We start from the raw sequence: 18167 nt of genomic DNA, 5'->3' as shown, positions 1-18167 counted from the left end.
AATAGACCGCGCTGTAGACGGCAGGACTAGCCGTCCTCAACATCCCTGTGATAGTTTTAAACATTTAGAAGCTATAAGTAGTTTGTTACGTTCTAGTTTGTGTGTGTGTGTCCCCGTCCCAGGGAGCAGCTGGCAGCCAGTATCTTGCAGGAGGGCAGCTCAGGCTGCCGAGTGGTGGAGAAGTTCCTAAAGATTCTCCAGGTGGTGGTTCAGGAGCCCGGCCAGGCCTTCAAACCCTTTCTACCCAGCGTACTCTCTCTCTGCATGGAGCAGGTCTACCCTATTGTGGCCGAGGTGAGAGTGCACTCTCTCATTCACACGACATGTTTGTACACACTGATAAAAAAAAATACATACATCAGAAAAAAATATAAATTTCTGATCAACAATGGATAATAAAGGTCTATTGTGATTTCTTTGTCTGTCCCACAGCGTTCATCTCCAGACGTCAAAGCAGAGATGTTTGAGCTGCTATACCAGGTGCTTCACCATAACTGGAGGTACTTCTTCAAGACCTCTGTCTTAGCCAGCGTGCAGAGGGGATCAGCTGAGGAGGCCATGGAGAACGAGGCCCAGTTTAGTGCTGCCATGCAGGTGTGTGTGGAGAAGGAGGGGGAGGGGGGGGATGCTGGATGCTGACACCATGTTTAGCTAGCTCGTCTGGGCTTGTTGATGTTAGCTAGCACATGGACAAGTACTGCAGTAGTCAGACATGACAAGAATTACCACCATAGCTGGATCCTTCATTCATTTTTGCACTACACAATAAACTTTTATGAGAACAGTCAGCCCTCGAATACTAGCTTACCTAACATTAGCAAGCAAATCAGAGTTTAAACAGGAATTTTTGCTGGCCAGGTCGTATTGAAAGCTACCTACATCATATCAAACCTGTTGTCTGGTTCTTTGGTTAGTTAGCTAGCTAATAGACAATGCCATGGCAAGCAAGGTAGGAATTAAGCTAGCTAGCTGGCCTGTTATGCTAGCGATGACGCTAACTGTTTAGCTAGCTAACGTTAGCAAGCTAAATACATGGTTCTGAGTCTGGCTGACACTGGCATGAGTATGGGCTAACGTTAGTTACAGCATGGTGAGGGTGAATTAAATTCTTAATTAGCGAAGCCAGCTGCACAGTCACATATTGGCTACCTAGCAACATGACATCATTTCTTATTTCTTGAGGCAGTAAAAATGCAATTTGAGCTAGCCCACCAAGGCCAGCCCAACCCGGGTTGACTTCAAAGTGCCAATGGAAACGGAGCTTTAGTGAATTTGTCAATACATTTCCAAAAATGTCTAAACGAAACTGCAACGCCAAGTTAATAATAGCCTTATTATATTTACCTCGTACACTATATAATTGGCTTATAGCACCCTTCTAATCATTAAGCAATGTGCAGAAAATTCTCCTAGCCTTTACGTTGTAGCGCTATCCAAGTCATGGTTTGGCTGCTGAGTTTAACGATAAACCTTTTGCCTATTTTAATATGCAAATGTAAGTTGTACTCACAATCCAGCATGTTGCTGCCATTTGTACAATGTTCTGTTGAAAAAACGGTAAAAATAAAAATAAACATTTTCTCTCTCTCTGATACCATATTGCTTATACAGGGTTGTGGTCAAATCGAATTGAAGTCAGTCAATTCAGGAAGTAAACTCAAATTCAGTGACTTCTCAATAACCTGAAAAGTAGAAGCTATTTATTTCAAATGTTTTTCCACTTTCTGAATGAACTGCCTTCAATTCCAATTGACCCGAACCAACCCTGGATTATAACTATCCAGTTATTTTGGTGTCTAGGGAGAATGGGTTATGGGTTGTTTTTGGACAGGGCCGTAGAATTCCCTGACATGGGCTCAAATCTGTTTCTCCAGGCTTTTGGGCAGTCTTTCCTGCAGCCGGACATCCACATCTTCAAGCAGAACCTCTCTTACCTGGAGTCCCTCAACAGCAAGCACAAGCTCTACCACAGAGTGAGTTCAGCTCTTATCTGCCATACCATTTGCTTCAAAAGTGCAATTTATTGTTGCTCCAAAATGACCCTTTGTCTCTTCTTTGGGACACTTTATTTGAATGGTCCGTCTTAATAACCTTACCTCATATGGTTGTCATCATGAAAATATGGTTACTATTCTATTTCTATCTAATTCTAAACTATATATACAAAACTATGTGGACACCCCTTCAAATTAGTGGATTCGGCTATTTCAGCCACACTCGTTACTGAAAGGTGTATAAAATCGAGCACACAGCCATGCAATCTCAATAGACAAACATTGGCAGTAGAATGGCCTTAATGCAGAGCTCAGTGACTTTCAATGTGACACTGTCCTAAATGACTAAAATGTAAATGTAATGCCACCTTTCCAACAAGTCAGTTAGTCAAATTTTTGCCCTGCTAGAGCTGCCCCGGTCAACTGTAAGTGCTGTTATTGTGAAGTGGAAACATCTAGGAGCAACAACGGCTCAGCCGCGAAGTGGTAGGCCACACAAGCTCACAGAACGGGACTACCGAGTGCTGAAGTGCACAGAACAGGACCACTGAGTGCTGAAACTGCCTCTGGAAGCAACGTCAGCACAAGAACTGTTGGTCGGGAGCTTCATGACATGGGTTTCCGTGGCCAAGCAGCCGTACCCAAGCCTAAGATCACCATGCGCAAAGCCATGCGTCGGTTGGACTCTGGAGCAGTGGAAACGTGTTCTCTGGAGTGATGAATCACGCTTCACCATCTGGCAGTCAGACGGACAAATCTGGGTTTGGCGGATGCCAGGAGAACGCTACCTGCCCCAATGCAAAGTGCCAACTGTTAAGTTTGGTGGAGGAGGAATAATGGTCTGGGGCTGTTTTTCATGGTTTGGGCTAAGACCCTTAGTTCCAGTGAAGGGAAATCTTAACGCTACAGCATACAATCACATTCTAGACGATTCTGTGCTTCCAACTTTGTGGCAACAATTTGGGGAAGGCCCTTTCCTCTTTCAGCATGACAATGATGATGCACAAAGGGAGGTCCATAAAGAAATAATTTGTCGAGAAGTACTTAACTGGTCTGCACAGAGCCCTGACCTCAACCCCATTGAAAATCTTTGGGATGAATTGGAACGCCGACTGCGAGCCAGGCCTAATTGCCCAACATCAGTGCCCAACCTCACTAATGCTCTTGTGGCTGAATGGAAGCAAGTCCCCGCAGCAATGTTCCAGTGGAAAGCCTTCCCAGAAGAGTGGAGGCTGTTATAGCAGCAAAGGGGGGACCAACTCCATATTAATGCCCATGATTTTGGAATGAGATGTTCGACAGGCAGATGTCCACATACTTTTGGTCATGTAGTGTATTTCTATGATTGTCATAAATAAAAAATACAATAGAAATATGAACTTGACATTACATGTCATGATGGTTTATGCTATTATTATCATACTAATTATGTCACAGTCAATATAGCGCATGATAATAGCACTAAATGCTGAGAGAACTATGAAGTTTAATATATTTGTCCATCACTTCACTTTTGCATCTCAAAAAGGTCAATTAAGGGGGTGCTTATATTTGTTATTTGGTTGTGTGTAACCTGTAAAAGTGTGTGGTGATAAATGGAAATGTGTTTTTTGAATTTCCCACTCCCCTGAGACACCCTCGGAGAGCGGTGTCATGGCCAGGGATCAGCCATTATTGACGACGACCCCCAACCCAATTAGGGTTGTGTTGATTGACAGATTTTTCACCTAGTCGGCTCAGGGATTTGAACTAGCAACCTTTCGGTTACTGGCCCAACGCTCTAACTGCTAGGCTACCTGCTGCCCACCTGCTGAATCTTGAATTCATAAATGCATGTATTTTTTATTTTGTATGTTGATAGACTGGTTGCAGTTTGCAGACAGCTCTCCTTCGTACACAAGTTTCAAACATATAGCGTGATTATAAGTGCATTTAATGAATTATTACTGTCCGTAAAATATTGTGACCGATTTGTGGTCAACAACTAGCCAAGTATATCCAGTTTTTAAATCATCTCCTAGACTACTCTTTTACCTTCTTACCTTTTGTTTCATGCATATACAGTGCCTTCGGAAGGTATTCAGACCCCTTGACCTTTTCCACATTTTGTTACGTTACAGCCTTATTCTAAAATTGATTAAATAAAATAAAAATCCTCAACAATTTACACACAATACCCCATAATACAAAGCGAAAATAGGTTTTTATAAATTTTTGCAAATGTGTTAATTATAAAGACAGAAATACCTTATTTACATAAGCATTCAGCCCCTTTGCAATGAGACTCGAAATTGAGCTCAGGTGCATCCTGTTTCCATTGATCATCCTTGATGTTTCTAAAACTTGATCAGAGTCCACCTGTGGTAAGTTCTATTGATTTGGACATGATTTGGAAAGGCACACACCTGTCTATATAAGGTCCCACAGTTGACAGTGCATGTCAGAGCAAAAACCAAGCCATGAGGTCGAAGGAATTTTCCGTAGAGCTCCCGAGTGGCGCAGCGGTCTAAGGCACTGCATCTCAGTGCTTGAGCCGTCACTACAGACCCCCTGGTTCGATTCCAGGCTGTATCACAACCGGCCGTGATTGGGAATCCCATAGGGCGGTGCACAATTGGCCCAGCGTCGTCCGGGTTTGGCCGGTGTAGGCCGTCATTGTAAATAAGAATTTGTTCTTAACTGACTTGCCTAGTTAAATAAAGGTTAAATAAAAATAAATAAAATACAGGATTGTGTCGAGGCATAGATCTGGGGAAGGGTACCAAAAACTGTCTGCAGCATTGAAGGTCCCCAAGAACACAGTGGCCTCCATCATTCTTAAATGGAAGATGTTTGGAACCACCAAGACTCTTCCTAGAGCTGGCCGCCCGGCCAAACTGCGCAATCAGGGGAGAAGGGCCTTGGTCAGGGAGGTGACCAAGAACCTGATGGTCACTCTGACAGAGCTCTAGAGTTCCTCTGTGGAGATGGGAGAGCCTTCCAGAAGGACAACCATCTCTGCAGCACTCCACTAATCAGGCCTTTATGGTAGAGTGGCCAGACAGAACCCACTCCTCAGTAAAAGGCACATGACAGCCAACTTGTACTCTCAGACCGTGAGAAACAAGATTGTCTGGTCTGATGAAACCAAGATTGAACTCTTTTGCCTGAATGCCAAGCGTCACGTCTGGAGGCACCTGGCACCATCTCTACGGTGAAGCATGGTGGTGGCTGCATCATGCTGTGGGGATGTAGTTACGCCATCCTGGAGCCTGATCTTCCTGCACTTTCGTCGCTGGGGGTGCCTGTGTCTGCGGCCGCTGTGCCTACTACTACGATTTTGAAGTCGATGTCGCCAACCTTCCGTCCCTGCTCTGGATCGAGCAGGGCTTCTCCATCTGTCGGAGGCCTGCATCCTGTGAAGCGTGGGAGTGGGTGGATTTCCTCGTCCTTCTCGCCGGCCGTAATTTTGGGCAGCTCCATGGTAAGAAATGTGACCGTTCCTGGTGCAAAAACAATGTCCTATCCCGGAGCTCAAGTAAATTACATTACTAAGCTACTCCCGAATGTAGTAAGTCAGGACATGGAAATCGATTCTATCGTAGGCCATGTGGGTTTTAATGACATTATGAAGGGCAGCTCTGAACAGTTGAAACTGGATTTTAAAGAACTGATTGACTCTGTGCTAGACACTAACAAAAACCCACCATATCTGGCCCTGTGCCCTCTCTGAATCGTGGCATTGAACGCTTTAGCAGGATTCTTGCTCTTCACAATTGGCTACGTGATTATTGCAGCTCAATGGGTGTAACTTTTGTTGACAATTTCGATACCTTTTGGAAACAAAACACTTTTTATACGGAGAATGGGATCCACCCAAATCATTTGGGTTCCTGGATCCTTTCACAGCATTATAAGGCTGCGTTCCCTACCATTGCTCAGCTAATCCCTACCATTGTGACGCAGAGTTGTCAAATGCTTCAGCAAATGTACATTATACCAGGGGCGTCAGTAGTCACAATATAAGTAACCTAATTTATGTCCATCTAACTGCCCTGAATGCCTCTGCTGATCCTACAGCTATTGTATGCAGTAATCATGTGCCTAAGAACCTGATTTTTACTGTTAGCACTGAGCCAGTGTGCCCGAGGAGGAAGGCCACTGTGTGCAGCTCACCCTACACTAACATAAAGAACATGACCATCTACTGCTGGTAAGCTTCCCAGTAAAGCAATAAAAACAAGTAAGCATCCCAGAAGAAAAGTGCTCAAAATAGCCCATGTTAACATATGTAGCTTAAGAAACAAGGTTCATGAAATCAATAATTTGCTAGTTACAGATGACATTCATATCCTGACTAGCTCTGAAACTCACTTAGATAATACCTTTGAGGATACAGTGGTAGCAATACAAGGTTATAACATTTACAGAAAATATAGAAATGGAGGTGTTGCTGTTTATATTCAGAACCACATTCCTGTGAAGATTAGAGAGGATCTCATGTTAAATACTGTTGTATATGGCTACAGGTTCATCTGCCTCACCTAAAGCCAATTCTGGTGGGAAGCTGCTATAGACCACCAAGTGCTAACACTATAGTGATCTCAATATAGTAGCCATATCTAGGAAAACCAAAGTTCCAAAGGCTGGGTCTAATATTGTGTATATAAGGTCATACAATACGTTTTGTAGTGATTCCTATGTTGTTGATGTAAAGAATATATGTTGGTCCGTGGTGTGTAATGAGGAGCAGACAGACACTGCACTTGACACATTTATGAAATTGCTTATTCCAGTTACTAATAAGCATGCACCCATTAAGAAAACGGTTAAATCCCTGTGGATTGATGAGGAATTTAAAAAGTGTATGGTTGAGAGGGATGAGGCAAAAGGAAATGGCAAATAAGTCAGGCTGCACAACCGATTGGCAAACATATTGTAAATTGAGAAATCATGTGACTAAACTGAATAAAAAGAAAAAGAAACAACACTATGAAACAAGGATAAATGACATTAAAGAATGATAGTAAAAACTGAGGATAATAGCGGACGAAATTGCCACTCCTATTTTCCGTATTTTCAATTTAAGCCTACTAGAATGTATGTGCCCCAAGGCTTGGAGGGAAGCAAAAGTCATTTCACTACCTAAGAATAGTAAAGCCCCCTTTACTGGCTCAAATAGCCAACTAATTAGCCTGTTACCAACCCTTAGTAAACTATTGGATTTTCTTTTTGACCAGATACAATGCTATTTTACAGTAAACAAATTGACAACAAACTTTCAGCATGCTTATAGAGAAGGACATTCAACAAGCACAGCACTTACACAAATGACTGATGATTGGCTGAGAGAAATTGATGATAAAAAGATTGTGGGGGCTGTTTTATTAGACTTCAGTGCGGCTTTTGACATTATCGATCATAGTCTGCTGCTGGAAAAACATATGTGTTATGGCTTTACACCACCTGCTATAATGTGGATAAAGAGTTACTTGTCTAACAGAACCCAGAGGGTGTTATTTAATGGAAGCCTCTCAAACTTAATCCAGGTAGAATCAGGAAATCCCCAGGGCAGCTGTTTAGGCCCCTTATTTTTCCATCTTTACTAACGACATGCCACTAGCCTTGAGTAAAGCCTGTGTGTCTATGTATACGGATGACTCAACACTATACACGTCAGCTGCTAGAGTAACTGAAATAACTGCTTCACTTAACAAAGAGTTGCAATTAGTTTCGGAATGGGTGGCAAGGAATAAGTTAGTCCTAAATATTTCCAAAACTAAAAGCATTGTGTTTGGGTCAAATCATTCACTGAACTCTAAACCTCAACTACATCTCGTAATGAATAGTGTGGAAATTGAGGTGACTAAACTGCTTGGAGTAACTCTGGATTGCAAACTGTCATGGTCAAAGCATATTGATACAACAGTAGCTAAGATGGGGAGAAATATGTCCATAATTAAGCGCTGCTCTGCCTTCTTAACAACATTATCAACAAGGCAAGTCCTACAGGCCCTAGTTTTGTCACACCTAGACTACTGTTCAGTAGTGTGGTCAGGTTCCACAGGGAGGGACTTGGGAAAATTGCAGTTGGCTCAGAATAAGGCAGCACGGCTGGCCCTTAAAAGTACACGGAGAACTAAAATTAATGACATGCATGTTAGTCTCTCCTGGCTTAGAGTGGAAAAGAGATTGACTTCATCACTGCTTGTATTCAGTCCAGGGGTCTGAATACTTTCCGAAGGCACTGGACTGGTTGCTGTTTGCATACGATCTGTAAATGTATGATCTGTAAACAAATTGCTAATTTCAATTTTATTAGGATCCACATAAACTGACACCATGATGTCAGATAATCTTCCTGGGGTCCAACACGGAACTAAAAATACCTTACAAACAATTACATTTTACATTGAAGATATAACCAAGATTTAACGAATAGACATTTAAAAAATTGACATTAGACAGTTACAGTACCTGACAGATTAATATAAGCACTCTCTGGGATTAGTATATGTCCAGTTATATGGTCGATTTGCCTGGCTACCCAATCTCCTTGTTCCGGTCAAATGCTGCGTGGCCCATGGACGTTGTTAGTTTCTTCTCCACAATGGGTCTGGATCCATTCTAGACCGTCTTGATTAGTCCCAGAAACCGATCGGTTGGGCCAGAGCCAGAACAAACGTGGGTAAAGTGACATTTTGAAAATTCATAATTGGCTTTGATACTCTGATTGGTTAGAGATGATCCAATCGCTGGTGACTTTGTTTTTTACAACACCCATCATTTTGATGTCACAACAGACGACTTCAATGATGGCAGTCTCAGACTGAAGTATGTAGCGAACAATAGAGCAGCGGAATAATTCAGTTTGCATCGTCAGGCAAATGGTCATTACGGACAATAAAGATGCATGGAATTAAATGGAATGATTCTAACATTGGTGTTTGGCCACACTGTGTCTATTCCAGAAGCTGTTCCGGACCTCCATGCTATTTCACTTCATCAACGTGCTCCTACAGGTGCTCCTCCACAAAAGTCACGACCTGCTCCAAGAGGAGATCGCCCTGGCAGTGTACAACATGGCCTCCGTGGACTTTGATGCCTTCTACTCTGCCTTCATGCCCGAGTTCCTCAACGGCTGCCAGGCCGTGGACGCCAACCAGAGGGCGGTGCTCGGCCACAACTTTAAACTGGAGCGGGTGAGACTTAATGGGAATGGGTTTATAGAGTGGGTTATGGCCGCGACGGTGGGAGTCTGGGTTAGGGTAGGGTATACTGTGTTTCATAGTAAAAGAGGTGGTGTTGGTGGTAAAAGAGGTGGTGGTGGGGTATTAGCCCAATATAATATGGTTATGTGTTCTTGGAATTATCAGAAACTCTGGACTAAGAAATACGAGTGGAAAACTGTGGTAGCATCGTTGTATCTCAGATTTTCCAGTTTAAACTGGATGCTTACAGTATGACAGGATATAATGTTTTAATTACCATAAACTCTGTTGTGCATGTGACTTTGCATATGTGCAACAGAATGTCTAAACTTCCCATGGCCCATATTTGGGAATGGGGGAGGGCCAGGGGGCACAGTATGTGGGCTTATAAACAAACTCCCATGTGCAACATACAATTTACATTGGCTCTTTTCCAATATATGGATGTTATGGTACATTGAATGGTTTCACATTTTTTATTTACTTGTAACCAGTGTGTCTCTCTTTCTTGTTCTCTCTCTTGTTCTCTCTCGCTCTCGTTCTCTCTCGCTCTCGTTCGTTGTCTCTCTCTCTGTTCTCTCGTTCTCTCTCTCTCTCTAGGACTTGCCCTCCTTCACTCAGAGTGTGCACAGACTGGTAAATGACCTGCGTTATTACAGATTGTGTAACAGCAGCCTTCCCACTGGCACTGTCAAGCTATAGCACATCGCCCATGGGCACACTCCACACAGCTCAGATTTTCAACATTGGGGTCTGTCCAAACCAGTGCTGCCCGCTCCCCTTCTATCTACCCCCTCTACTTCTGAGCCACCACCTCTATTGAGCCTCCCAGGGGGATATAAACTCCACATGGGCTGGCCTATCTTTTGGGTTGGGAGTGGGGTTGGGTTGAAGATTCTCTGAGAAAAGTACGGACTGGCGGTTGTGCTCTAGCTGCTTCATTTCTGCTGTAGAGGGTTTTTTTAATTTTATTTTTTATCAACGCCCTCCTTCACTTGTCTGTTGCCATTGATGATGACGAGGCCAAATTGATGGGAGGCGAGATGGGCAGACCTAGTCTTGTCTAGACCCAATTTAAACCCAGACTGAAGCGGTCTGAGCCAGGCCTTCCGTCCCAGGCCTCTGCGACAGGGCCAGGCTGGGACTCAGCACTTTCCAACTCGATTTTGAGTTTTTAAAACAAACGTGTACGCTTTTATTGATCTTGCCTTCAGTTTTTCATCTCCAAAGGAGACAGACTTTCAACTTAATGTCTTTCATATCATTCCATTCTGAAACAGAAGAAACTATGCTTAATTAATAAAGTTGATCCAAAACTTTTTTTGAATTAATTTGTTTTTGTGCTATGTCATTGTGACACTATGATGAATCTTGCAATGTCAATGTTTTTGCAATTCTTTCAAATATAAATGTACAATGATCACAATTGATTATAAGGTTGGAATAAAAAACCTGCATTCACAAGGGGTTCTCCAGAACTGACTATCAAACTGACAATACCACCCTGGATTCCGGTTTCCTGGATTCTTCATTAATCATGCTTTGTAGTCCAGGACTAGGCCTAATCTGTGTCTGGGATACCGGTGCTATGTGTGCTCCAATAATTCAGGATTAGTTCATCTGACTAAGCAACGACAAAGGAGTTGGCTAAGAGCACATAGACAGGCTAGAAGTCTAAAATATATTTTATTAGGCTATGGATATGTTCACTGTTCGACCTAGTGCAGTTAAGGTCATAATGGTCCATTTCACAATGTTTTTAAAAATATGCGTTTTGCCTCAGAAATCCTATTGACTTGATGAAAGGCTTCCCTTGTGGGGTTAGACTATAGATTAGATATATATTTATTGTCTGATGTTCACAGATATTTGCTTAACGTACAAGAAAATGCACTGCTATAGGGTGAGAAACATGACATCAAACATAGAAATTCGTGAAAAACACTAAGGATCCCCCCTTCATGTACTCAATTTCAGCTTGTTGACATGTGGCTTAAGTGAACCATATGCGGTAAATGTGCGATGATTGGTTGCAAGCCTTCTTTTTATACTGTCGTGATAGGTCAATGTTGTGCGACAATATTGCAATGACTTGACTTTATGTGGAAATAATGCAGTGATTGGTCAAATTTGCAAGGCAAGATCAACGCAGGTCGCCGGCTGAGCAGCGCCTGGTGCTTCCTGGTCACAGTGTGTTGTGTATATTATTTATTTATTTTTTACACAAGAAATGTTAACTATCGATAGTTATATTGGTGATAATTATATACAAAATGTAACATTTGCTGTTGGCTTGCTAGCGTCCTATGTGGGTGCTAGCAAGCCAACATCATGCTAGGTAAGGCTAGGTATCAACCGCCAATCCACTAGGGGCTGGAAGCTACTGTATGTAGAGCTTCTGGTCAATCACACTGTGATATTGCTGAGCATCTGCATAACATTGAGCTTTCCCCAACTTAATGCTACTTTCATAACCAAATGGGAAGGTGGTATTTACCACATACGACTGGAAAAATCCAGTTGAATGGCCCTCCAACTGGTAATTACTAGTGGGAAACTTGTCTATCATCCCTGAGCTCCGACTTCTCCCACATGCTGAACTCTGTCACATATTAAGGAAATGACCTCGATAATAACTTTTAGTTTATGGTTGACACAGCTTGTGTTTCGGGAAAGAGAGGACAGTGAAATGAGCGCCCAATCGTTGCCAAATGTGCTTTATTTAAAGATATCAATTAATGGAAAGTCTAATACTAATTATTTTCCAGATATGGGATATACATTTTAAAATACATTATAAATATAGTTTATTTATTTATTGTCCTATCATGATGGAATGGTCACTAACACTTTACCCTAGACACCCACCTGAGCGACCCATACACTAAGGAGAAGGCCTTATCCGTTTTATAGGCCTACTGTAAGTAGCCTCTACGCAGCCAAAACAGAAAGATAAATGCGGTCAGAGACCTACTAAAGCAGCACCGCCCCCTCAAAATTCTGAGCCTGCCTGGCAGGGTTGGTCCTGCAAAGCCAAAGCCTGTGATGGGAGAGCATAATATACAAGGACATTTTCAAAAATGCTAATGAGAAACTTGACGACGTTGTATCTAGCCGGTGGGGTGCCCTCACCCAGGTAGTGGCAGTGCTGGCAACAATAGCTGCAGTAACCCATAGGGAGGGGATCACACTCGGACATTCAAAGAAGGGGCATATTATTGTGGCCCTGGTGGCACAAAATAATCAATGGTCTGACTGCACAGAGATGCATGGGGAAATGGTCACAACGGGGGACCAGCGTGTGTGTGTTTCAGGGGAAGGGGGTGTATCTGATCTCCATCACCTAGGACTTGACAATGGTTAATCAAATCTCCCAATTTTTTGCCAGTTTTTGCTCAATTTTGCATGCCTTCTCAAACAGCTGCAACACTATATGCATTTGTGAATCAAGTCCTTTCTTGAGTTGGGCTCTGGGATGGAACAACGGTTGAGCATCTGAGTTTATGATTGATTGTTTGTGGGGGAAAGGGGTTGTGTTTGTGTATCCCACAACTGTTGCTAGGGAGTAAAGATGTTAGGGACAATATAGGATGAATCACACTAATTGTTTGCTAAAATAATAATTGCTTGCCAAAAATGTTCTACTTGTAATGGCAATCCTGGTTACAGGTAACAATCCTTTGCATGAACTGCCTACATTATTACGAATATTATTTGTTAATTATGGAAATTAAGATTAGCAGGATTTGTAATATATGTACAGTACCAGCCAAAAGTTTGGACACACCTACTCATTCCAGGGTATTTATTTATTTTTACTATTTTCTACATTATAGAATAATAGTGAAGACATCAAAACTATGAAATAACACATATGGAATCATCCAAAAAAGTGATAAACAAAAATAATGTTATATTTGAGATTCTTCAAAGTAGCCACCCTTTGCCTTGATGACAGCTTTGCACACTCTTGGCGTTCTCTCAACCAGCTTAATGAGGTGGAATATATTTCAATTAACAGGTGTGCCTTGATAAAAGTTCATTTGTGGAATTTCTTTACTTCTTAATGCGTTTGAGCCAATCAGTTGTGTTGTGACAAGGTAGGTCAATACGGAACATTTCAAGAACTTTGAAAGTTTCTTCAAGTGCAGTCGCAAAAACCATCAAGCACTATGATGAAACTGTCTCTCATGAGTACCGCCACAGGAATGGAAGACCCAGAGTTACCTCTGCTGCAGAGGATAAGTTCATTATAGTTACCAGCCTCAGAAATCGGCAATTAACTGCACCTCAGATTGCAGCTCAAGTAAATGCTTCACAGAGTTCAAGTAACAGACACATCTCAATATCAACTGTTCAGAAGAGACTGTGTGAATCAGGCCTTCATGGTCGAATTGCTGCAAAGAAACCACTACTAAAGGACACCAATAAGAAGAAGAGACTTTCTTCGGCCAAGAAACACGAGCAATGGACATTAGACTGGTGGAAATGTGTCCTTTGGTCTGGAGTCCAAATTGGAGATTTTTGGTTCCAACCGCCGTGGCTTTGTGAGACGTGGTGTGGGTGAACGGATGATCTCCACATGTGTATTTCCCACCGTAAAGAATGGAGGAGAAGGTGTTATGGTGTGGGGATGCTTTGCTGATGGTACTGTCTGTGATTTATTTAGAATTCAAGGCACACTTAACCAGCATGGCTACCACAGCATTCTGCAGCGATACACCATCCCATCTGGTTTGGGTTTAGTGGGACTATCATTTGTTTTTCAATAGGACAATGACCCAACACACTTCCAGGCTGTGTAAGGTCTATTTTACCAAGAAGGAGAGTGATGGAGTGCTGCATCAGATGACCTGGCCTCCACAATCCCCCGAACTCAACCCAATTGAGATGGTTTGGGATGTCGGACCGCAGAGTGAAGGAAAAGCAGCCAACAAGTGCTCAGCATATGTGGGAACTCCTTCAAGACTGTTGGAAAATCATTCCAGGTGAAGCTGGTTGAGAGAATACCAAGAGTGTGCAAAGCTGTCATCAAGGCAAAGGGTGGCTATTTGAAGAATCTCAAATATAAAATATATTGTGATTTGTTTAACACTTTTTTGGTTACTACCTTATTCCATATGTGTTATTTCACAGTTTTCATGTCTTCACTATTATTCTACAGTCGTGGTCAAACGTTTTGAGAATGACACAAATATTGGTCTTCACAAAGTTTGCTGCTTCAGTGTTTTTAGATATTTTTGTCAGATGTTACTATGGTATACTGAAGTATAATTACAAGCATTCCATAAGTGTCAAAGGCTTTTATTGACAATTACATTAAGTTTATGCAATGAGTCAATATTTGCAGTGTTGACCCTTCTTTTTCAAGACCTCTGCAATCCGCCCTGGCATGCTGTCAATTAACTTCTGGGCCACATCCTGACTGATGGCAGCCCATTCTTGCATAATCAATGCTTGGAGTTTGTCAGAATTTGTGGGGTTTTGTTTGTCCACCCGCCTCTTGAGGATTGACCACAAGTTTTCAATGGGATTAAGGTCTGGGGAGTTTCCTGGCCATGGACCCAAAATGTCGATGTTTTGTTCCCCGAGCCACTTAGTTATCACTTTTGCCTTATGGCAAGGTGCTCCATAATGCTGGAAAAAGCATTGGTCGTCACCAAACTGTTCTTGGATGGTTGGGAGAAGTTGCTCTTGGAGGATGTGTTGGTACCATTCTTTATTCATCACAGTGTTCTTAGGCAAAATTGTGAGTGAGCCCACTCCCTTGGCTGAGAACCAAGAATGGATGAATGGTCTCAGGATGCTTTACTGTTGGCATGACACAGGACTGATGGTAGCGCTCACCTTGTCTTCCCCGGACAAGCATTTTTCAGGATGCTCCAAACAATCGGAAAGGGGATACATCAGAGAAAATGACTTTACACCAGTCCTCAGCAGTCCAATCCCTGTACCTTTTGCAGAATATCAGTCTGTCCCTGATGTTTTTCCTGGAGAGAAGTGGCTTCCTTGCTGCCCTTCTTGACACCAGGCCATCCTCCAAAAGTCTTCGCCTCACTGTGCGTGCAGATGCACTCACACCTGCCTGCTGCCATTCCTGAGCAAGCTCTGCACTGGTGGTGCCCGATCCTGCAGCTGAATCAACTTTAGGAGATGGTCCTGGCGCTTCCTGGACTTTCTTGGGCGCCCTGAAGCTGCCATCACAACAATTGAACCTCTCCTTGGAGTGCTTGATGATCCGATAAATGGTTGATTTAGGTGCAATCTTACTAGCAGCAATATCCTTGCCTGTGAAGCCCTTTTTGTGCAAAGCAATGATGACGGCACATGTTTCCTTGCAGGTAACAATGGTTAACAGAGGAAGAACAATGATTTCAAGCACCACCCTCCTTTTAAAGCTTCCAGTCTGTTATTCTAACTCAATCAGCATGACAGAGTGATCTCCAGCCTTGTCCTCGTCAACACTCTCATCTGTGTTAACGAGAGTATCACTGACATGATGGCAGCTGGTCCTTTTGTGGCAGGGCTGAAATGCAGTGGAAATGTTTTTTGGGGTTTAAGTTCTTTTTCATGGCAAAGAGGGACTTTGCAATTAATTGCAATTCATCTGATCACTCTTCATAACATTCTGGAGTATATGCAAATTGAAATCATAAATACTGAGGCAGCAGACTTTGTGAAATTTAATATTTGTGTCATTCTCAAAACTTTTGACCACGACTGTACATTGTAGAAAATGAGTAGGTGTGTCCAAACCTTTGACTGGTACTGTGTGTATATATATATATATATATATATATACAATTGAAGTCATTAAAACTCGTTTTTCAACCACTCCACAATTTTCTTGTTAACAAGCTATAGTTTTGGCAAGTCGGTTAGGACATCTACTTTGTGCATGACACAAGTAATTTTTCCAGCAATTGTTTACAGACAGATTATTTCACTTATAATTCACTGTATCAAAATTCCAGTGGGTCAGAAGTTTACATACACTAAGTTGACTGTGCCTTTAAAAAGCTTGGAAAATTCCAGAAAATGATGTCATGGCTTTAGAAGCTTTTGACTAATTGACATCATTTGAGTCAATTGGAGGTGTACCTGTGGATGTATTTCAAGGCCTACCTTCAAACTCAGTGCCTATTTGCTTGACATCATGGGAAAATCAGAAGAAATCAGCCAAGACCTCAGAAAAAAAATGGTAGACCTCCACAAATCTGGTTCAACCTTGGCAGCAATTTCCAAATGCCTGAAGGTACCACGTTCATCTGTACAAACAATAGTATGCAAGTATAAACACCATGGGACCACGCAGCCGTCATAGCGCTCAGGAAGGAGACCCGTTCTGTCTCCGAGAGATTCATGTACTTTGGTGCGAAAAGTGCAAATCAATCCCAGAACAACAGCAAAGGACCTTGTGAAGATGCTGGAGGAAACAGGTACAAAAGTACCTATATCCACAGTAAAACGAATCCTATATCAACATAACCTGAAAGGCCGCTCAGCAAGGAAGGATGCCACTGCTCCAAAACCGCCATAAAAAAGACAGATTACGGTTTGCAACTGCACATGGGGACAAAGATCGTACTTTTTGGAGAAATGTCTTCTGGTCTGATGAAACAGAAATAGAACTGTTTGGCCATAATGACAATCGTTATGTTTGGAGGAAAAAGGGGGTAGCTTGCAAGCCGAAGAACACCATCCCAACCGTGAAGAACAGAGGTGGCAGCATCATGCTGTGGGGGTGCTTTGCTGCAGGAGGGACTGGTGCACTTCACAAAATAGATGGCATCATGAGGAAGGAAAATTATGTGGATATATTGAAGCAACATCTCAAGACATCAGTCAGGAAGTTAAAACTTGCTCGCAAATGGGTCTTCCAAATGGACAATGACCCCAGCATACTTCCAAAGTTGTGGCAAAATGGCTTAAGGACAACAAAGTCAAGGTATTGGAGTGGCCATCACAAAGCCCTGACCTCAATCCTATAGACATTTTGTGGGCAGAACTGAAAAAGCGTGTGCCATCAGGGAGGCCTACACACCTGACTCAATTACACCAGCTCTGTCAGGAGAAATGGGCCAAAATTCACCCAACTTATTGTGGGAAGCTTGTGGAAGACTACCCGAAACGTTTGACCCAAGTTAAACAATTTAAAGGCAATGCTACCAAATACTAATTGAGTGTATGTAAACTTCTGACCCACTGGGAATGTGATAAAATAAATAAAAGCTGAAATAAATCATTCTCTCTACTATTATTCTGAAATTTCACATTCTTAAAATAAAGTGGTGATCCTAACTGACCTAAGACCGGGACTTTTTACTAGAATGAAATGTCAGGAATTGTGAAAAACTGAGTTTAAATGTATTTGGCTAAGGTGTGTATGTATACAGTGAGGGGAAAAAAGTATTTGATCCCCTGCTGATTTTGTACGTTTGCCCACTGACAAAGACATGATCAGTCTATACTTTTAATGGTAGGTTTATTTGAACAGTGAGAGACAGAATAACAACAACAAAATCCAGAAAAACGCATGTCAAAAATGTTATAAATTGATTAGCGTTTTAATGAGGGAAATAAGTATTTGACCCCCTCTCAATCAGAAAGATTTCTGGCTCCCAGGTGTCTTTTATACAGGTAACGAGCTGAGATTAGGAGCACACTCTTAAAGGGAGTGCTCCTAATCTCAGTTTGTTGCCTGTATAAAAGACACCTGTCCACAGAAGCAATCAATCAATAAGATTCCAAACTCTCCACCATGGCCAAGACCAAAGAGCTCTCCAAGGATGTCAGGGACAAGATTGTAGACCTACACAAGGCTGGAATGGGCTACAAGACCATCGCCAAGCAGCTTTGTGAGAAGGTGACAACAATTGGTGCGATTATTCGCAAATGGAAGAAACACAAAAGACTGTCAATCTCCTTCAGCCTGGGGCTCCATGCAAGATCTCACCTCGTGGAGTTGCAATGATCATGAGAA

General features: G+C 42.3%; 1 protein-coding gene across 2 annotated transcripts in view; it reads left to right on the top strand.

Annotated features, from left to right (window-relative positions):
- The window catches only part of LOC121569796 (exportin-6), a 90323-nt gene extending 79819 nt beyond the window's left edge, over positions 1 to 10504 (top strand). The window contains exons 20-24 of one of the 2 annotated variants that reach the window (XM_041880998.1): positions 123 to 294; positions 433 to 594; positions 1875 to 1973; positions 8996 to 9175; positions 9785 to 10504. In XM_041880998.1, coding sequence (XP_041736932.1) covers positions 123 to 294; positions 433 to 594; positions 1875 to 1973; positions 8996 to 9175; positions 9785 to 9886 — 715 coding nt within the window. In that variant the 3' untranslated portion in view covers positions 9887 to 10504. Of the gene's footprint in view, positions 1 to 122; positions 295 to 432; positions 595 to 1874; positions 1974 to 8944; positions 9176 to 9784 lie in introns of both variants that reach the window. The other variant, XM_041880996.1, reaches the window with a different exon arrangement.
- The last annotated feature ends 7663 nt before the right edge of the window (positions 10505 to 18167 follow it).

This window comes from Coregonus clupeaformis, chromosome 7, assembly GCF_020615455.1.
Source record: "Coregonus clupeaformis isolate EN_2021a chromosome 7, ASM2061545v1, whole genome shotgun sequence".
NCBI lineage: Eukaryota > Metazoa > Chordata > Actinopteri > Salmoniformes > Salmonidae > Coregonus > Coregonus clupeaformis.
The sequence above is the reverse complement of the archived record's forward strand: the minus strand, read 5'-3'. Positions and strand labels throughout refer to the sequence as shown.